Source organism: Myodes glareolus, chromosome X, assembly GCF_982192425.1.
Source record: "Myodes glareolus chromosome X, mMyoGla1.1, whole genome shotgun sequence".
Lineage (NCBI taxonomy): Eukaryota > Metazoa > Chordata > Mammalia > Rodentia > Cricetidae > Myodes > Myodes glareolus.
The window spans coordinates 80534575-80557001 of NC_142053.1; the positions used below are offsets into that span (position 1 = coordinate 80534575).

Sequence of the window (22427 nt, forward strand, 5' to 3'; positions counted from 1 at the left end):
ATCAGAGTTGTAGTAACTCTGCTGTAATTATTTTTGCAGTATTTCTTTTTGGAGGGGCAGGGTCTAGCTGCCCAGGCTCATTATAGAGCCAAGGACCCTCTAGCCTTATACCCTAAGTTCTGGGATGATAGGCATGAGCTTCCATGCTCCATGCATGCAGTGCTGGAGACTGGCCCTAGAATTCCATGCCAGGCAAACACTCTATAAACTGCGCTACACTCCCAGCCCCTTTGCAGCATCTCTGTAGACTGATAACTACCTCTCAAGTGCTCTCCACACCACCTTCTAATAGATTCCGCCTTTCCAGTTCTTCTTACTGACTCCCCTTCCCTTCTTGATTTGACTTGGTAATATTAACATGTTTCAACCAGAGAAGTGGCCAGTTCTCTGGATTTGAGCCAACAGTGGAAAACTTTCCTTCAGCCTTACTTCCTTCTTTATTTGGAAATAGGCCAGGTCCTCCCAATGGTCTTTCTTTGTAGTTGTACACAAACTCTAAGATAAGATCAATGCTGTTAAGTGAAGTATTTGTAGACTGGAACACTGAATAGATTGCAGACTCTTCTAAAGTCTGCAAATTCCTTGTGGATAAAAAAAATCAGAGTGAAAATAGTATGCATAAATTTGAAAAATAATGAAAAGACTATTCCTCCTTAATCCCCATTTAACCCACTGAACATTGTTGGCCATTTGTTGAGTTTTCATTCCTGCCTTGCCCTTCCCCACCTCCCTTCCTTATTGAAGGCTACTTGGAGTACAACCTTTGAGCTTTGGTGTTTACGTGCCTCCAGTATATACCACTGGAATGTAGCCATAAAAGTAGGGGTGTATCTTTTTCTCGGCACTCAAAGAATAAACATGTCTTTTGAGAGAAAATGCCTTTAATATGCTATTAAGAAAAAAATTCAGTTTTTTCAGAGTCTAGTGAAATAGAGAAACATCAATAGGTTTTACAGTAAGAAAGGGCAACTTCCAGGTAAATGGGACTGTTACAGCTGAAGGTACATCCTTTAGGTATTAAGAATGAGTTTGGACTTCTCACTCCAAACTGAGGAAGATCCTCCTCTGGAGGCTGAGGTCCTCATCAACGGCTGTAGTTGTCTTCTTTTATGCCTTTGGAAAGTGACCTGATGTTCACAGTTCATTTTCCATATCAGTAAAATGGGGTGATTGATACCTTCCTCATAAGTGTGTTGTAAGCAATACTCTTTCAAGAGGTCAGGTCAGAAGTGGAAGGTTTTTCCCTTAAATCTTTCAGCACTAATTGATGTATCCTCAGCAGAAGCCATAGAAGAATAAGCTCCTTTTCTGACATTTTCTTAAGGACTGGGAAGACACAGTTCTTATTTTCAACTCCCAAACAGGTAATTGTGAGACCTTGTCTTAAAACTGGAGGCCTAATCTTTGGCCACTTTGATATGTGAACAGTGTACCGTGCCAACACAAAAGCGCCAGGCCACCCTACTCACTGCAGCACCATTTGAGAACCCAGATTGTATACTTCTAAGTGGTGAACCGCAGCTCTTTCAGATTGAGGGCAGGCTATTCTGTGTGGTGACTATCTATCTGCCTTGCTATCGACTCAATTAAATTGGCCTGTGTTCTTCTAGTCTGATTTCATTGTTCTGACAAGGTTTGAAATGGTTACATCTCCCAAGTTCTATGATTAGGTATTTGATGACAGGTGAGTATTATCTGAGGGGAAAAGTGATCTTTGTTTTATTAGCCAGTGGCAATAGATTTATAATAACCCCCCGATGCTGCCTTATAAAATTAGCTTGTTAGGAAGACTGGGCGTTTTTAATTACTGCTTGAAAAGGTATCTAGAGATAAATGTCTGCCTACTTTATCCTAAAAAGGACCATAAAGACACCCAGAATCAAATAACAAACACAAGAACATATGTGTACATGTGCCTCTGGGCAGGACTGTGTTTTAAAATCTGTTCACAAGCAAGTTTCTGAAATTGTGAAGGAAGTTGCAAGGGCTTGTGAGTCTAGACTTTAAGTAGCAAAACTTATCACTGAGCTTCCCGCCCAGGCCCACATAGAACAGCATAGAATAGGAATTATCCAGGAATAGTTTCCGAATGTTAGAGACTTCTAAAATCTCTGCAACTCATTGTGTGTCCACTTATTTGGAATTCTGCCTTCTAAGGAATTACATCCAATCTCAACTGCCTTGCTGTTATCTTAGAGGCCAGAGAGACACTGCAATGGGAAGGGTGCTTCTGTTTCTCTGCTCTTGTTTCATTCGGAGACTATGACTTGTTGTATCTCAATTGGCTGAAATCCACGGACAGCAGATGGTGTAGTGAAAAACGTGTTAGGCAGCTCCCCAGGACTGATGGAGCCAGAGTCACTTTGCACGGAACTTCCACTGTTCTCAAACTGAGAGATTTTCTTCTTGATCATCTTCCTCTCCTTGGCTCTGCGATTCTGAAACCAGATTTTCACCTGAAACACAAAATGGCTTTACGCTTAATGGGGACTACTTCGAGTGTGGTCAAACACAGCAACTGCTGGCCTTGCAAGGCCTCTTCCTGAACATCCCCTCATTTGAGTCTCAATGGTAATCTTGTGAAGTATACCCATTTTACAGATTCTAAAAAGCTGTGGCTCAGAGAGGGCAGGCGCTTTGCAAGAAATGAGACTGAAATCATCAAATCTAGGACTACCAAAACTCCCTTGCATCCTCTGACACAGAAGTAGCAATAATTAGGTAAAGATAGCAAGGACTGCTGATGAGAAAGAACGATTTAAATAGCAAAGGTGATTACAGTCAGTCATTAAGAGAAACTTCCTTATATTAAAAAGTTAACAACACCTAGACCTGGGTGAGCAGGGTCATGAAATACCATCTATTTCTTATTGGAAATCAGTACCAGAGTGGTGTTAATGTGCCTACGCATGGATGGAATGCAAGCTGCAAGAGATAAGGCTGTGTATTAATGGACTTTACCTTTTTCTATAGACCTCTATGATTCTAGCATCACTTTTAGACTTGAGGGGAAAATCACCAGGTGCTCATGGAATTGCTGTAACTTGATCTCCATTGAGTACTCACAGTTAACTAAATTCAAGGCAGCCATCATAACATCATACAGCCCAAAGAAGATTGCATTCCTTATCTTGAATGGCAGAAAAGCTCCATCCATGGAGTTGCACTAGTATGCAGTTCCTCTTGCAGTTTGTTTGACTGATAGGAAGCGGAGAGTGGCCAGAGTTGTGAAATGTTCACTTCTCCTACTCAGTACTACTCGAGAGATCAGATCAAGGTTTGACTTGATTGATGAATTGTATTGGAATTAAAATCTCTTTGCATCTCTCCACTGTATCTCTTATTCCCAGGCCCACATGATACCCACCCGTTCAATAGTTAATCAACCCAAAGGCCAATGAAACAACATAGGCTGAGTGTGGGTTTAGCGGTGCTTGAGGAAAGCATATGTCCTCTATTTTGTTATTTCCTCCAAACTCTAGACAATTGAAATGACTATATGGAATATGTTTGGTAATACCTGTCTCTCGGAAAGGCCCAGGTTAACTGCCAGCTCTGACTTCCTCCGGATGGTGATGTATCTATTGCAGTGAAATTCCTTTTCCAGCTCCAGCCTTTGATGATCAGTGTAAACCACACGATACTTTTCTTTTGTTCTGGTTTTTCCTGTTGGGGGAGAAAGCATGACATTTCATCTTATTTGGAGATTATTTGGGTTGAAGGAACCAGTTACTCTTCTTACTTTCACTTTTTACTTTAAAATTTAAAGCAAATATATTTTTAAATCAAATATGTCATGTCTATTTCTCCATTAAATGCATTATTATCTGTGGCTATGATATCTATTCTAATCATCATTCTAATATATATATTTATATACATATATACATACATATATAATCATCATTCTAATATATATACACACATTAATACATATATATTATGTATATATATATTAATGTTTCTCCTGAAATGATCAGTCAGATTATAGCTACTCTATTGGCCCACTGCTATATCAAAACATTTAAAACAAACACTCAACCCATAAGTTTCATTCCATTCCCATCCACATATAACAACGGAATGAAGAGCAATGGCAACACCCACCATGAATTACATTTTATGCAGTTCTTTCATGACTGTTTCCCATTAAGCATCTTACCTACTCTGTTGAATTATGCTGAAAATGTATTATCCCCATTGTATAAATAAGGAACCCAAGGTTCAGTATAAGTAAGTGAATTTGTGCTGGTGACCCAAATAGGAGTATAGACCCAAGCATGTACCTTTGATGCCCAATTCAGTATGCTAGATTTATTCCCAGTTTAAACCTGTTGGGAAGTATAATTTCAAGTGTGGCAAACTATTCTGGAATCCTGACATAGTTACATGTGCTACCTAGAAAGAATTTGTATAGTTTGAAAAGAAAATATTCATTGCTATTTAGCAAATTATGTTTCAAAATAGCTCCTATTTGTTACAAAAAGTAATAGCTTTCCTGTGGGAGTCTTAAGGCATTTTTTATTTCCAAGTGGCTAGTGAATGGGTGAAGGAGGAAGTGTTGACTTAAGCAGACTGAAGTGAGCATTGCACGTGCTTTGAAAGGATATCCAAACATTTGGCTTGTGTTACAACATTGAGCTAATTTCTCATGCTCTCCTTCAAATGGAGTTTTATTCCTCCTTTCAAATTTTCTAAAGGTGATTAGGAAGTTTCCCTTTCTTTTCAGTTTCTCTAACCCCCTCTAGGATCTTGCTCTTTTTCCCTGTGGCTCTTAGAAACTTCTTCTGATCTTCTCTGGTTGTTTTTGATGTGAGATTTTGGGGGGCGACCTGTAGGACAAAGACTTCTTTAAAGTGGGTCCCTAAACTCCATTGAGGTGTTAAGATGCAGCACAGGCCTAACAAAGGAGCTACATAGCATGGATCCCATCCTGAACCCTCTTTACATTCAGGAACATCAACCAATTGGCTTGGAATTTACAAGCCCTAAACAAATGTCAGACACCCTTTCATCTCCAGGAAGAGGGGGGGGGGCATGGATGCAGAAACAGATCTAGCTTAGGATTCAACTAAATGGCTCGATAACTTATGTTCTACTTAATGAAATGAAAATTCCCTCCCTTGAATGATGGATCCCAGCCAACTAACTTTCTTCACAGCTCCAAACTTTGAGCTAGATTTCTGAATCCATACAGAAACATAGGAAACCAGGGATCTGACTTTTGGCATATTCCAAAGACAGAATGTATGCTGAAGGATGAAAAATGGAAACCTGAGTTTTAATGTTTTCAGAACCTCAAATTTTAGGATTAAAATATAATTTTGAGGAGATATTCCCTAAAACCCTTCCTGATCAAAAAGGAACTGAGTTTAAATTTTAACTTGAAGCAGAAAGGTTAAAATTCAACTTGTGTGTGTCTGTGTCTTCAGTTCAGTCAATTAATCAGTAAATATAACCAGACTTCAAGAACTCTGGAAAGGTTGCGGTTCTTCCCCACCCCCATTGGTCATAAATTCCCCTCTTGCAGTTTCTTCTGAGGACAATAAAAGTCAAGACCAGGCCTCTTTATTTGCCATGAAAATGCTCACCCTTTCCGGCAATATAACCTCCAAAGAAAGGAGCGATGAGAAGGGCCTAGATGCATATCAAAGCTAAACAAGTGTTAAAAGGGGTCTGTAGCCCCAATCTGATAGATAAGACCTAAACCCCCAAGAAGACAGGGGAGTGTACTACCTGCACAGTTTACAAAGAGAAACAAATAGAAATTTCCTGCAACTCCTCTTGGGCTGCCTTCTCAGAACCACATCTCTTTCCCCCATTGCCTCTTCCCCTAACATGAGTGCAGGATTTGGACACTTTCTGGTAGAGCATAATGTCCATGTCTCCATAACCAAAGCCAAACACAAAGAAAGCATGAAGAGTACTTGTTTTTATTGCTTAGGTTCCTGTTTTTCCCAGAGACGATGACATTTTGAGACCAGAGAATTTCCTTCTCTGCCAATATTGAGAGTTGATTTAGGGATGGAAAAAAGTCGAAGATTTATTGAACAGCTATTTCCGTTTCCCTAAAGGAAGAATTTCATTACTTCTACAAAGATGTGAACAAACACTTCCATAGTTCATAGCGCTCCTTCCCAGCACCAAGGAGACAGCACCCTCACAGTTCATAAGGCAATGTCACCACATGTGATGACTTACTATCACCATAAGTGTGTTTGAAACGGTGTTCAGCGGAGAGACTCATAGTCAAAGTGCTACTAGGCAGAGAAGTCCTCATGAAGCTATAGGATCATGATGGAAAGCCAGTTTTCTTAAAAAGGCAGTACCACCATGATGACTGTTCACCTAATGGCAATTCTTCATGCTTTTAACTAAAAATCACATCCAAATTCATTTAAGAAATTCGTCAACAAAATATGAAAAGCCAAGGAAGACAATGATAAGCTTCAGGGACTATTAAGCATCTCAGTTTGTGAAGTGTCCTAATTGAATAGAGCTTTTAACTTTTATTCCCTTAGTGTTGAGTGGCTTAATAAGAATCAAACTTATTTCCCTTTGGTAAACAGGGAGGTGTCTTTCCAGCTCTGCTTAGGATGGTGCTTGACCAATGCTCATACAGGCTCATAGTTCTGCACTAAAGAAAATGAAAAAAAAAAAAAAACCAAAAACCCGATTTGTTCTCACGCACTGAGCATTGTTTAAAATATGAGCCTGTATGAAAATGTTGACATTCATAGAAACTTTTGGATAAGATTTTGTAAGAGCTCTGAAAAGACATGTGTTTGGAATAGAATAGTAAGGAAAACTATGATCATCTGGAAGGCAGTAATTTACTCTCCATGTCAATCTCCTCGCTTTCATTAGGAATCACAGCTGTAATGAATGCTCCCCCCATGTTAACTAAAGTCTCTTTCAATTACTTTCATTAATGTACAAACCTGTCATTGGATTGCCTTAATCCAGGGAAGGGCTACTTCCAGTTTGCTGTCCACAGATTTTTTCCTCTCAGCCCTAAACCACACGTTGTGCAATGCTCCAAGGTGAGCAGAAAGTTCGGAAGATCTGACTGATTCATTCATTCATTTTACAAACACTTAACCCCTGATCTGTTTGCTAATCATATAAAGGGGTACATTTTGGTCCAGAGAGTCCAATGGGGTGATGACATTTATTTTTGTGGAGTTTGTGGCCTGATATCATGAAACAGACACAGTGAATCTAGAATCTCCAAATTATGCAAAGCATTACTTATGTGTGCGCTGTGATGTGTGTTCTTATGCATATTCATCATCGAAAATTGTTGATAAATAACAACCTGAGCAATGAGAATATAGCAAACCTATAGCTTCTAAGGAGTTCAAATGAAATAGTTGGTTAACCAAGTTCTGTCTGTAGGACAAGTTACTGAGAGTCTTAGCAGTTGCAATATCATTCTCAGTTTTAAGTTTCTAAACAACACTGAAGAGAAAACTCGGCAGGTGGCATAATAAAGTCAGGTTTGAGGGTTTAACAGATGAAGGTACACAGACTAAGGAGGTTCCTTCTCAACTTCTCTTGGCATCAGAATTATCCAAAGAAAGCTCTGAGATATATATAAAATAAAAGGTTTAAAGATAAAACTCTTGTGTTTTACCCTCATCAGCAGAAAATTCATCACAACATAATTTTCCTATCATGTCTCTTTCTCCTCATCCTTTTTTATTAAAAGCAACAAACAAGCCAGTGGCATCCTTCCCTTAACGTGTTGCAAAGTATAATGTCTTTTTAAAAATGTGTATTTTGCCTATTATTAGGTTTTGGTGAATGGATGTTAATTTTATCCCCAAGATTAGATATAACAGCAGCTCTGGGGATGGATGCCCTACCCTAACCTCATTTTTGAAAGTGACATGACTCACCCTTGTTTTTTTTTTTTTAATGCTGTCTACCACCTTTAAGCAGCCTTTAAGTAAGTTTGTAAATGTTACGTTTAACCCTAATAATGAAACTGGAGCTTCCTCCATCTGAATGAAAATTTTCCTAGAGGTGGGACATGTTTTTTGGAGGACAGAGAAAACACGGGATTATGAACAACGTAATTCCTGTGGACAAATGCTATTGACATATCTTTTTTGCGTCTCCAGAGGGGATGAACGTGATAGTCAAACGTCACTATTTTTTCTAATAACGGAGCAAGAATTAGAATAATAAGTAAGTGATAAGAGAACAACCACAGCTGAAAACAAGAGCGTCACCCCATCCCAGTCCAAGATTAAAGCTAAGGATCCTTCACTTTCTCTATGCACCTCTCCAACAACTCCCCGCTCCCAGTGGTTGCCCATGAGGGCTTGCTGGGCAGCGACATTAGACCTTAAACTGGCAACTTTATGCTACCTTGTGTGTTGTCGCTGTCGCAGACTTGCATTCTGCCTCTACAGTTCGTGGACACCTGCTGGAATAGCAATGAGGGCTTTAGGCACCTATTGGGGGATAATGCTGGTTGTACCTTGGCAGGTGTGAGTGTTGTGTCATATGAAATGACAGCTCAGTGCTGTAACCTCACTGCCTCAACGCTTCCTTTGGCGCAAAGGGACGTTGGAAAGTGATAGTTTTCAGACACTGCTAATTTGGGCGAAGGAAGCTGCAGTTTCCTTGAGAGTCCTGTCACGGAGACGCTTTGCTTTGAAAACCTTCATAGACAAGGGTCGTCGGTTGCCAATTAAGCACCTACTAAGTTGAGCACCACCAGTTTTTGGCAAATCTGCACACCAGGGTGGAGAAAGGTTTGGAGAAAGAACAGACTAGCATGGTAACAACTTCAGCTCTCGTCCCCCCCCCCCACCCCGCCCCGTCCATCACATGTGCATCTGTTTTCCCATCTGGGCTACGACAGGGTTGGACCCCAATCCTTATCATCAGGAACCCATGTGCGCAGTCTCTTGACTGATCCAGAAGGGGTAAATAAAACCAAACCAAACCAAACCAAACCAAAAACCTCAACTATTCCGAAGAGAGGTTTCGTCTCAAGCGCTACTTTTGGCCGGCTTTGAACCTAGGCGCAAAGGCGGGAAGTACTTATCCTGCCAACCCGCTACGCTGTGGGCTGCTTAACTGAACTCTCCTGGAGGGCGGGGGTAGTGAAGAGTAAGAGGCCAGGCGGACCAAGAGTAAAGCAGGGAGGAAAGGATCAGTGTGGGGATAGATTACTTACCGGTCACCTGCACAGTCTTGCGCATCCACGCGTAGGGGCTGTGGCGGCTCCTGCTGGGAGAACTGGCACCAGCGGTGCCTGAGTCGATGGAGACCAGTGACTCGCTGGCCGGGGCTGGCAGGCTACCGCCGTTGCTTGCGCCACTGGTGGGGCCCAGATTGCTGTAGTCTGGTGAGCCGAAAGCCGGAGAGCTTGAGGTAATGTCGTTCATGGGCACTGTGCCCATTGTACTGGACGGCCCAGGATATGTACTCCAGTCTTCCCTGGGCGAACTGTAGGGTGAGCTCCAGGCTCCCAGCGACGGCCCATGAGGATCCATGTTAGGCATATGAGGGTACCCCATGTAGTGTGGGTAAGCTGCGGCCGTAGTGAAGTTGGAGGCAGGCAGCGGACTACCACTACCCCCAGAGGTACCCACCCCGGTTGTGCTGCCTCCTCCAGGGCTCCTGAGAGTGCCTGGGTACATGCCCGCTTCTTTTTCCAAAAGGCAGCTTCCATACATGATGACTTGGATTGAAGAAGTTGCCCCCTAAGCCATCCTGAGGTCACTGTAAACTTAGCGCCAACCCGAATTTGAGACGCAGGAGAGAATCAATGGGTCAGCACTAGCTGCACCACTGGCTCCTCTGTGCGTCTGAGACTAACTCCAATCTTCCTTTCTTCCCCCCAGGTTTCCAGGTGACTGGTAGTGGGCCGTAGGAGGGCCACCAAAGGCTGGGCTGACGTCAAGGGGCTTCAGGCTTTACATAGCATTTGCATTCAAATGAAGGGTCATTTCGCGTCCACAGGATCTTGTTCACTTCTTCAAGGAAGACCTTCTCCCCTGACTCCCGGCCTTTCTGTGCCGTTTCAGGGATTCTTCTGCTTCCTTAGCACCAGTTTTGCACTTTTGGAGGCAGTTGTTGCTCAAGAGATTTCTGACCAACTTTTTTAAAAAAGATACTGAGGTCTGCCTTTCTCTGATCTTCCCCTTCCCAGCCTGCTCTCCTGGTCTCCCCTGGTATGGGTTTTCCACTTGGCACTGACCCATTATGCCACTGTAAAGGATTTTCCCTTCTTCCACACCCACACACTCCTCAAGGAGGGGGCTTTGTTTCCATGGGCAAATGTTTGCTTCACAAATGTATATTCAGTATCCACCGTGTTGTAGGTGCCTGCAGAGGCCAGAGCTGACTAGACCCTTCAGAAGTTGGAGCTACAGGTGGTTGTAAGTCCCTGGATGTGGATTCTAGGAATCTAACGCTGGTCCTCTGGAAGAGCAGTATGTGCTCTTAACTGTTCACCATCTCTCCAGTCCTCCTCCTTTAAAAAACCAAACCAAACCAAAAATGAGTCCAGTTTATGTTGACTCATGGATATGGTGTCAATTTTTCTGATGTTGTTCTAGGCTTTAAGTTTCTTAAACAAAGCAGCTTCTGTGGCCTTCTTGTAATGTTCAACCTAATCTTTACCCCACAAAGAAAGTTCAGAAATGCCCTTAACATGATAACTTTTAGACATGAGCGTGCTGAAGCAGCCAGGGCAGAGCACAGGTCATACAGGTTTTGGGTTCTGTTCACTTTACCGTGTCATGCCAGGTGTTGGTTGGGGTACATGGGTGGCCTCCTCAATCCAAATTTCCAAAGACATCTGGCTAGACTGGTGGTTCCACTACCTTGACTCTGGGAATTCCAGCTGCAGCTGTGCCAGTATCAGGGCTTAGCACTAACTAGTCTGTGAGTTGCTAATTCAGACAGTACCAAGCTGCCTATTGGTTTGATGCAGGTTGGTGTTCACAATAACTTGTTGAATGGGAGCCTTTAACACAGTGAATGTAGTCAAACTTTTATGCCTTTTCAGAGTAAAGCAATAACTCGTATTCTTGAATAGGAGGCACATGAAGATACAAGGCCCCAAACAAACTTGTTTTCAGGTGCGCCCTCTTGTTTCAGTCTTTGGCACCAAAGGATCCTGTTTATAGCAGAACTCAAGTGTCCCTTTCCCCAAACTCAAGGCTTTTAAGATCCAAGAAAGCTAGAATTCTAGGGTTTTCCTGAGAATGCCCAGCATGCTCTCCTCCTGGGTTGCCTCAAAGCATAGAAGCCTACCTTGCCTCTAAAATGGTGCCATACAATCACAAAAGGCAGTTTCTTACTAGAAAAAGACTTTTTGTCCCCTTCTCCTGCATCCTTCCCTACTGGTCCTAGGATCTCGTGAAAGCAGTGAAAACGTCCACTCATTGTAGTGAGACAGAGAAGAACAAGTATTTTATTAAGTGCTGGGTGCTGAGCTGTGTATGAATAAAGCCTCTGACCTTATTAAACTTGAATCCTATTTTTAAACATTTATTTATTTGTTTATTGTTTGTTTATTTGTTTTCTTTGTGTGTGTGTTGGAATGCGGAGGTCAGATGACAACTTGTAGGAGTTGATCTTCTTCTGCCACGTGACTCCTGGGGATTGAGCTTTGATTGGAAAGCTTGTCAGCAACTGAACCATCTCACTGGCCCTTAAGCTTTTATTCTAGTGGGATGTTATTAGATAATTACACTTTGTGGTATGTCAAGCAGCAATAACTTTTATGAAGAAAAAGAAAGCAATAGATGATGTGGACTGTTGAAGAGAGCTGCTGCAATTTTAAATGTAGTGGTCCCCAAGAATTTCTCTTAGAAATACTATGTGCATAAATTACAAGAGTTAATGGAATATGTCATGAGGAAAGATCTATACCAAGGGACCAAGTGGAAAGAGAATGTTTGTGCTGGCAGTGGTGGTGCACGTCTTTAATCTCAGTACTCGGGAGACAGAGGCAGGCGGATCTCTGAGAGTTCGAGGCCAGCCTGGTCTACAAGAGCTAGTTCCAGGACAGGCTCCAAAGCTGCAGAGAAACCCTGTTTCCAAAAAACCAAAAAAAGAAAAAAAAGAAAGAAAAAAAGAAAAGGAAAAAAGAAAGAAAGAGAATGAGACAATGTTTGTTTTCTATTGGAGAAAGGCTTTGCAGTTAAAGACTAGATGAGGTCCAAGTGCTGAAGGAGGAGCAAGACTTTGTAATTAGGATTAGGTTTTTCTCTAAATGAGGTACAGATATTGTAGGATTTGGAGTCGATGAATACCATGAATTGCTTTGGACATTGAGATGCCTGTTCCTAAATATTTGTCACTGTTTGGTCTGCTTCAGGGCTGTTTGAAGTCTTATCTGACTCTTTTGGGATCTGAGCACTTTGAGAGAACATAGGCTGATGTGTTTGTATCCACTAGAACGGAACACCCTCTACTCGGCAGTTTGGGGGAATATTTATGTACTGAATCAGTAAAGGACCTTTGGATGGTGAAAGGACCTTTGGATTGTGGATTGGAAACCATGGTGACCCAGTGACCCATTTGCAGGGCATGGGGGCAGGGCTGGTAATAATACTGCCCGGTGCTTGCCAGGGTTCCACTTCAGGATTCTCCAGTTTTGTTTTGTGTACATGTGAGTACATGTATGAATGTATGTGTGTATGTGTGTGTTGGGAAAGGAACAGACAAGGAATCTAGTTTATTTTAAAGCAACTTTTGATTTCTTTCTTAACTTGAATATTAACCAAAGAGGCAGCTTTGCTGCAGGGAGTGAAATTTACAGAAGCATAGGTGGAATGAGACTTCAAACCCTCGGATGATTCCTTTCGTTGTCCAGGTTAAATTTAATGCATGAAGGAGATATTGTGTATGAATTATTGATGAACATGGGGATCTAATTAAACCTTTTAATGACTGGAAGAACACATCACTTGACAATTTTTTTCTTTTTTCCTTTTCTTTTTTTTTTTTAGACAGAGTTTCTCTGTAGCTTTGGAGCCTGTCCTGGAACTGGCTGACCTTCAATTCACAGAGATTCTTCTGCCTCTGCCTCCTGAGTGCTGGGATTTAAGGCGTGCATCACCACTGCCTGGCTTGACAAATTTTTTCTAAACCTAGATTGGTTCCTTAACGCTGCTTAGAGCAGTTGAGAGCATCTCTCCGTCCTAGGCCCTAGCACATTCCTCTCTAACCACTTTCTCCACCTCCCTGGCCCAGCCTGAGGCCAGGTCTGAGCCTTCACCAAGGGATTTGAAGGGCAAAATGATTTCTTTGTCTTATTGAGGTTGGATCCTGTTGTCAATCTTAGGGTCCTCCTAGTCCAGAGAAGGACACACCAGAGTTCAGAACTTAAGTCCATCTCTACTGGAATGGTAACCGAGGGTGAGATTAGATCAGAAACTTACCCAAGGCACATACTAGGAGATAACCCATGTAACTTGGAAAGCCCAAGCATAATTCACTATGGACTTCCACAAGGCACTCCACTTCTTTCAGCTTCAGTTTTCAATACGAAAAATGGGACAGACAATAGAAATCTCTTTACAGTGATGCTGAGAGGGTTCAGTGCACCAACGGTGTGCTCAGCAAAGAGCTATTATTGCTATCATCCACAGAGTGTCTGAGACTACAAAGTATGACCCTACCATGCCTCCTTGGCTCCACCCATGAATGGAATGCTTGGTAATTGATATGAAGACTGAGAACAGTGTGGACTTTTCTGCCTATTGACTCTCCATTCAAGCTTTGTACTGCAATCTACTTACCCATTCTGACCTTTCTCCTTGATCTTGTTGGAGCCTTAGTGATGCTAGATGTACTTCATCTTCTAACCATCTTCATCACTCTGATGAATATTTGCACTTCCAAAGAAGGTATTTTAGAGAATTGGAATCACTAGTGGTTCTAATTGGTCAAAGAAAGACCAAAGTATGTTTTATAATAAGATCAGAGTATCTTGCAAGAATGCGAAGAATTAGGACAAGATCCCATTGGAATGGTTGAGGACTAGAGTTCTATAGTTGTAGTGGGAGGCTGCTTGTTGGTTTCCGACCACCCAGCTAGCTTAGCCTTGAAATAATCACATAGAAACTGTATTAATTAAATCACTGCTTGACCCACTAGCTTTTTAGCTCCTTATTGGCTAACTCTTATATATTAATTTAACCCATTTCTTTTAATCTGTATATTATCACGAGGTCGTGACTTACCAGCAAAGTTTCAGCATGCCTATCTCCAGCGGCTCCATGGCATCTCTCTGACTCCACCCTTCTCTCTCCCAGCATACAGCCCAGCTTTCCCCATCTAGTTCTATTCTGCCCTTACCAAAGGCTCAAAGCAGTTCTTTATTCATTTACCAATAAAAGCAACGCATAGACAGAAAGACCTTCCATACCATATAGTAACCTTAATTGAAGGGTCAGATCTCCAGTTTTGGTTAATGAGAATAAAAGAAACTGTGGAGATCCAAAGCTAGGTGAAAGCCAAAAGTTAACGTAGTGAAGAAATAGGCTTCTTAGACATTCGAGGACAACTTCACTCTGGGAGGGAGAAGTTGTGTATGAGGAGGCAAGTAGGGGCCACTGCCTAATGTGAAGGTCTCAGACGTGTATATGGGGAGGGTTTTACAAAAGAGAGAGGGCAAAGGAAAGCAAAGATCAACCCCAATAAGGAGATATTGTAAGACCAGTGTTGTAACCATTGCAAAGGGGTCTTAATGATAGCTAGACAGAATAAAAATGATTGACTCTAAAATAGAAAAAAAAAAGAACTTCAAGTCTTAACTGGTTGCTGGAGGAACAGAAGCAGAAGTCCAGTTCAAGAGCATGTATGTGCTCCCAGGCAGAACCCAGGCATTTGCTCCTGGACATTTCCATCAGACTCACCAAAATCAAAGGGATCGAATGGTTTTAAGTTCTGTTTTACATGTTAGTAGAGGAAAGGAGTAGGACTCGAATGGTTTTAAGTTCTGTTTTACATGTTAGTAGAGGAAAGGAGTAGGACTGAAAATTCAATGAGACCTGGTAACTGGCCAAAGGTTAAAAAAAGAAAAATCCAGCACAAAGCTGCTTAATAATCCTTTAGTCTTAAGACATTTTTCATGCTCGCCTGGGTTAGCATACTGTGGCCATATATGAGGAAGACAGCATGACAAGGAAAAGTTGGAAGACTGTAACAGGAAAGATAAGCTCTGAAATAGAACATGCCTGCTGTAAGGTCCAGAAGGTGCTGGAATGGGCGAGTAAGTTGATCAAAGTAAAATAAAACCACATTCACAACTTCATCAGCCATAACCATTTGTCACCATAGTGGTGCAAACTCTAGTTTTAGGGTTTATTCTTGATACTATGTTTTGTGGGTGTTGTTAAATATATGACTGTATGCACCGTTACAGGACTATATAGGATATTTTCATTGCCCTATTGGTCTAATCTTTGCCTATTTATACTTTTTTGTCTCTGTCCCTTAGCAACTCCAGTTCTTTTTTAGCTAATTCTGTTTGATCTTTACCAAAAGGCCATATAGTAAAACTTAGATAGTATATAGCATTTTCAGATCATCTTCTTTCACTCAGAAATACATATATAAAGTTCCACTATGTCTCTCATAGCTTTATACCTCATTAATTTCTAGCCGTGACTAATATTCTATTGTTTAAATATACTGTAGTTTATTTATTCATCTGCCTGCTAAAGGACATCTTGACAATTACAGGTAAAGCTGCTGTATCCATGTGCAACTGTTTTTCTTTTGGTTTTCTTGAGACAGTGTTTCTCTGTAGAGTTGGAGCCTGTCCTGGAACTAGTTCTTGTAGACCAGGTTGTCCTTGAACTCACAGAGATCTGCCTGCTTCTGCCTCCCGAGTGCTGGGATTAAAGGCATGTGCCACCACCACCGCCCAGCCCTTGTGCAAGTTTTTATGTAGACATGTTTTCAGTGCATTTGAGTATCATGAAGCACAACTGATGGATTATATGACAATAGCGTATTTGGTTTGTGGGAAGATGCCAGAGAATCTTCAAAAAGTGTCTCTACTGTTTTTCTTTCCTGTAGCAACACATGGGAGTTACAGGTGTCTTACATCCTTGCCAGTATTTAGTGTAGTGTTGACAGTCCTCTGAATTCTGGTCATTGTAATGCCCTAATATTCTGATGTTCAACTTTTTTTCTAACATAATATTATTGATTATTTGGGAATTTCAAATAATTCACTCCATCACACTCACTCCCAGTCCTCCCAGATCTATGCCCCCCCCCAAAATCTACCTCCCCTACAAAAATAAGAAAAATTCCAATTTGTGTTGCCTATATACTCACTGAAGCATGGTTAGACTCCCAGTGACCAGCCCCTTAAAGAAAACTGAGTGGCTTTGTGTCCCTGTCCACCCCTCCCACACACACCAGAAGTCCTCAGTTGCGGAAAGCTACACTTTTGCATCCTTATCACAACCACTTCCTGTTGTGGCTGCTTCTTTTGGGGGTGGGGTGGGGAGGGGGATGGGGATTGGGGGAGAGATTGTCACAGAAGCTTTCTATGTCTCCTTTCCAACTTTGAGTTTGCCATCATTGATCACACTGCACAAGAAGCTTCTTTGCCCTTCACGGACTGTGGGAGCAGGGGTCACGGACATCCACATGGCCTCTGGTGTATTAGCCCATGCCACAGACTGGTCTCTGGTGGCAGTACAGACCACAGATATCAACAAGGCCCTCTGCTTCAGCACAGGCGTGGACACCTGAATTCATAGCCCTTGGCAGCAGCACAGGCTACGGACAACAACGTGGCCTGTGGGCAACACAGAGCACAGACAGCAACCTAGCATGCGCCTTGGACATCGACATGGCCACCACTAGCCTCCCAGACCACAGATATTCACATGAACCTTAGGCTTCAATATTGAACTTCTCCCCTCTTCTATCTACCTTTTCAGTGAGGTATTCAAGAGTTTTCCTCATATTTTTTTTTTTAGTTTTCCTCATATTTAAAGCAGATTATTTTCTTATTGTTGAGTTTAAAAGTGAATTGCATTTTATTTATTCATGTGTTGTAGAGGGGGCATGTCATGGCATGTGTGTGGAGCCAGATAACAACTTGGGGGAATCAGTTCTCTCCTTCTACCATATAGGGCTCGAACTCAGGGCTTTAAGGCTTGGCGGCAAATTGTTTAAATGCTAAGCCATTTCATTGGCCCTCATTGTTGAGTTTTTATTTATTTTTAAAACAATCTTACTTTGCACTCCAATCCCAGTTCCCTCTCTCCCCCATCCTCTCACTCTCCCCACTTTCTCCCCATCCCACCCGCCATCCACTCCTCAGAGAGGGTGAAGCCTCCCATGGGGAGTCAGCAAAATCTGTCATATCACTTGAGGCAGGACCAACCCCCCACTCCCAATCTAGGCTGAGCAAGGTATCTCTTCGTAGGGAATGGGCTCTAAATAACCAGTTCATGCTAGGGATAAATACTGATTCCACTGCCCATGCCCCACAACTGTCACCTACATTCAGAGGGCCTAGTTAAGTCTTATGCTGGTTCTCCAGCTGTCAGTCCAGGGTCAGTGAACTCCCACTAGCCTGAGTCAGCTGTTTCTGTGAGTATCCCTATCATGGTCTTGGCCCCTTTGCTCATAATGTCGTTCTTCTCTCTCTATGATTGGACTTCAGGAACTCTGCCTAGTGCTTAGTTGTGGATCTCTGTATCTGCTTCCATCAATTACTGGATGAAGGTTCTAGGATGACTACAAGGAGTCATCAATCTGATTACAGGGGAAGGGGTATGGTTAGGGCCATGGGGAGGCTGCTCCCAGGCCTTCCTGGGCTCCAGTTGGGTGGGGGTGGGGCACAAAATGTGCCTTTGGAGACACTGGCCTAGAACTTAGAACCCCCAGATATTCACCTCTTCAGGTGGGGGTGAGGCCAAGTCTCTGGTGGTTGCAGATGCTGTGTGGGATGGTTGTGATATGGAGAGACTGTTCCCAGGTCTTCTGGACTCAGATGGGTGGGGTGGGGCACGGAACGTGCCTTTGGGTTCTATGGCCTAGAAAGTAGGTCACTGTTGAGATTTAAGACATGCCAGGCAATGGTGGCGCACGCTTTTAATCCCAGCACTTAGGAGGCAGAGGCAGACAGATCTCTGTGCGTTCGAGACCAGCCTGGTCTACAAGAGCTAGTTCTAGGACAGACTCCAAAGCTATAGAGAAACCCTGTCTCGAAAAAAATAAAAAACAAAACAAAAAAAGAAACCCTGTCTCGAAAAACCAAAAAAAGAAATGGTTATTATGTGGGTCTATTTTTTTTGTTTGTTTGTTTTTGAAGACAGGGTTTTTATGTGTAGCTTTGGAACTTGCCTCTGCCTCCTGAGTGCTGGTAATAATGGTGTGCACCACCACCTCCTAGCAAATTGTGTGGTTTTAATAACAGCTTTTTATTATATATGTATCTTCCAGGTTTTTTCTTGGTTTATGACTTGTCTTCATGTTCTCTTGACCCTATTTTCTGCAGTATGTAAATTTTAAATTTTAAAGAAGTTCAGCTTGTTAAATATTTCTTATGTTTAACTTTTCCTTGGTGTTGTGTCTAAAATATTACCATCATACCCAAGTTCATCTAGGTTTTCTTTTTAATTGTCTTTAGATGTTTTATAGTTCTACACTCAGGTGTATAGTACATTTAAGTTTTTTTTATCATCCAACTCTGCCTTGGTTACTGTAGCTTCATATGAATTATCAATGTCTTCTAATGTCATCTTCCATATTTCTTTTTCTCCTTCAGTACAGATACTTTTAGCCATAGGGTTACTGCCTGAAAAATCTGTCATGAGTTGAAGGTATTATAAATTGAAAATATATTTGAAACAACTAACCTGCTGACCATCACAGCTTACCCCTACCCATCTTAAAAACACTGAGAATATTTGCCGTAGCCTATAGTCAAACAAGATTATTTAGTACAAATCTTATGTATGATGTAATGCTGAATATTACATGTAATTTATTGAAAATTCCAAATTTGAAGTATCATTTGTACTATTGTCTAGTTGAAAAATTACACTGATTTAGTTGTTTTTATGCCCTGGTTCTTCCCTTTCAGATCAAGCAGGAACATAGAATTAGGAGACTGGATATTTTAAAGAAAACTTGGACATTTACAAAGTTGAAAAATTTGAAGTTGGTGGGACTTTTAAAGTTACTCTGTATTATTTATTTATTTACTTTTGTTGCTGTGATGAAACACTATGATCAAGACAGTTTATTTTTTTTTAATTTATTTATTTAACATACAATATTCTGTCTGTGTGTATGCCTGCAGGCCCGAAGAGGGCACCAGACCCCATTACAGATGGTTGTGAGCCACCATGTGGTTGCTGGGAATTGAACTCGGGACCTTTGGAAGAGCAGTCAGTGCTCTTAACCACTGAGCCATCTCTCCAGCCCCCGATCAAGACAGTTTATAAAAGAGTTTATTTGAGTTTTCAGTTCCAGGAGGATAAGAGTTCATCATGGCGGGGAAATGATAGGCATGGAGGCTGGGGTAGCAAGCTGAGAACTCAGGCCTTGAACTATAACCATGAAGCTGAGATAGAAAACTAGAGAATAACATGAATCTTTAAACTTTCAAAGACCATACCTAGTGACAAACTTTATCCAGTAAGGCCACACTTCATTTTTTATTTGTTTCGTTTTTTGAAACAGGGCTTCTTTGTGTAACCTTGGTGGTACTGGAACTTGCTCTGTAGATGGCTGCCCTCAAACTCACAGAGATTTACCTGCCTCCCCACCCCTCAAAGCAAAGGCCACACCTCTTAAACTTTCTCAATCTGAACCACCTTCTAAAGACAAAGTTTCAAGTGCCTGAGACCATGGGGGCTTTTGTCTTTCAAACGATCACATACTCCATTTTATACTGTGATATTAACCGAGATTTGAGGGAAAGGAAAAGAAAGAAAAACTTATGGTTTAGTCAGTTGTATCTGTATACCAAGTTGATAAGGAGGCCCATTTTGCTTGTTTTTTGGAAGTTTGATGTATATTAATTTTCTGAGAAAAGGGATCTGTGGTGGTTTGAGGGAAAATGGCCCTCAAATGAAGTGGCACTACTAGGAGGTGTGGCCTTGTTGGAATAGGTGTGGTCTTGTTGGAGCAAGTGTGTTACTATGGAGATGGGCTTTGAGGTCTCATATGTGCTTAAGCCATGCCCAGTGAGACCATTCACTTCCTGTTGACTGCCATTCAATATGTAGGACTCTGAAGTCCAGCACCATGTCTGTCTGCATGCTGCCATGTCCCATCATGATGACAATGGACTGAACCTCTGAATATAAGACACCCGATTAAATGTTTTCCTTTAGAAGAGTTGCTGTAGTCATGACATCTCTTCACAGCAATAGAAACCCTAACTAAGACAGGAACCTCAATGAAGGAATTGCCTTCACCTATTGGCCAGTGGACATGACTGTGGTTATTTTCTTGATTAATGATTGTTATTGGCGACCCAGCCTCTGTGGCCTATTCCACCCCTGGTCAGGTAGTTCTGGGTTGCATAATAAATCAAGCTGAGGAAGCCATGGAAAACAAGTCAGTAAGTGGTATTACTCCATGGTCTTTGGTTCAGTTTCTGCTTTGAGGTCATGCCTTGGTTTTCTTCAATGATATACTCTAACCTGCAAGATGCAATACACTCTCCTCCCCAAGTTGCTTTTGGCTAGGGTGTTTTTTTCACAGCAATAGAAGTCTAACCAGGACACTCACAAAGTATTGGATTTCTGTAAGTCTTATTCATATAGTATTAGTTTTGGTTAACCCACCTCCTTTGCCATATTCTTTTCTATTTCCCTATTCCCATCCGCACTTATCCCTTTTTCTTTTTCTTTTTTTTCAAGATGGGGTTTCTCTGTGTAGCTCTGATTCTCCTGGAACTTGTTTTATGGACCATATGGTATTGGACTCCTAGATCTGCCTGCCTCTGCTTCCTGAGTGCTGGGATTAAAGTCATGTGTCACCACTATGACCTGATCCCTACTTTATACCTTCAACCCAGAGTATTCCTCCCTATTCTTTACTGTCTTTCCTTTTAGTATCATCTCTGGTTGTTTTTTACGTGGGTTATAAAATGGGAGGTAGATTTCCATATAGTTTAATCCATCCACTTTTCATTTTGATTAAACTTCCCCCATCCCTTATTTGCCCACCACCACTCCTTCCATGTTTAAAGTTTTCTGCATACAATATTCTCCCTCTTTATTTTTATTTTGCCATATTTCCTCCTTTAATGCACGCATCTTCAGTATCCCATTTCTAATTACCTGACTTCTGTATCAACTCCAAGTTAAAGCAAAAGAGTCAATGTTATGAAATGTGAGAGAACATGTGGCATTTGTCTTTATGAATTTGGATGACCTCTCTGAATATAATCTTTTTTAGTTCCATCCATTTGCCTGCAAATTTCTTGTTTCTTTACAGCTAGGCAGCATTCCATTCTGTATATATTTATTTCATTTATAATGGAACAAATATATTAAATATTTATATATTTATTCCATTCTGTATATATACATATACACCACATTTTTTTTCTATCCATTCATCTGCTGATGGATGTCTAGGTTGTTTTCATTTCTGAGCTAATGTGAATAGAGTAATAGTGAACATGGATGTGCAAGAGTCTCTGGAGTAGGACATAACATCCTTTGGTATATGCTCAGAAATGGTATATAGCTCGGTTATGTGGCAGATCTGTTTCTAGCTTTTTGAGGACCCTATAGACTTATTCCCAAATCGGCACTAGTTTATGCTCTTAACAGTATAAAGGTAAAAAGATGCCTTTCTCCTCACATCCATGCTGGTTTTCCTTGTCATTTGTATCCCAGGTTATCTCTAGTCTGACTGCAGTGAGATGGAACCTTAAGGTGGTTTAAATCAGTCTTTCCGTGCTAACCTATGATTATTACCCATTCGTATTTCTTGTTTTGAGAACTTTCTGTTCAGTTCTATAGCCCATTTTAATTTGGTTGTTTCTTTGATTTTTACATTCTCCCACCCCGTAGTTTGTATATTTTAGACACTAATGTTGGATACTTAGATGGCAAAGATTTTCTCCTATTCTGTGGGTTGCCTCTTCACTTGATTGACAATTTCCCTTGAGAAACCTTTTAATTTCATGAGATACCATTTGCCAATTATTAGTCTTTGTGAACAGTGAGAGTTCTGTTCAGGAAGTCCTTGATTGCACCTATAAATAAAAATATTTTCCCTAATTTTTGTCCTAGCAATTTTACAGTATCAGGTCACATATCCTTGATCCATTTCGAGTTGAGTTTTGTGTAGTACGAATGACAAACATCTTTTTTGCATGTTGAGATCCAAAATTCCCAGCACTATTGGTTAAAGAGATGTCTTTTCTACATTGTATCTTTTCGGTATCT

The 22427-nt window shown here is 41.4% G+C and overlaps 1 protein-coding gene and 1 long non-coding RNA gene across 3 annotated transcripts in view; one reads left to right on the forward strand and one right to left on the reverse strand.

Annotated features, from left to right (window-relative positions):
• LOC146889149 (uncharacterized) overlaps positions 1 to 22427 on the forward strand; it is a 94218-nt gene that overhangs the window by 19612 nt on the left and 52179 nt on the right. The window lies entirely within an intron of this gene.
• Cdx4 (caudal type homeobox 4) lies at positions 864 to 9816 on the reverse strand. Its single transcript, XM_048417821.3, has 3 exons — positions 9194 to 9816; positions 3521 to 3666; positions 864 to 2456 (listed from the first exon to the last, which is right to left on the reverse strand). Exons 1-3 carry the CDS (start codon positions 9693 to 9695, stop codon positions 2250 to 2252), a joined length of 855 nt encoding a protein of 284 aa, XP_048273778.2. The 5' UTR covers positions 9696 to 9816; the 3' UTR covers positions 864 to 2249.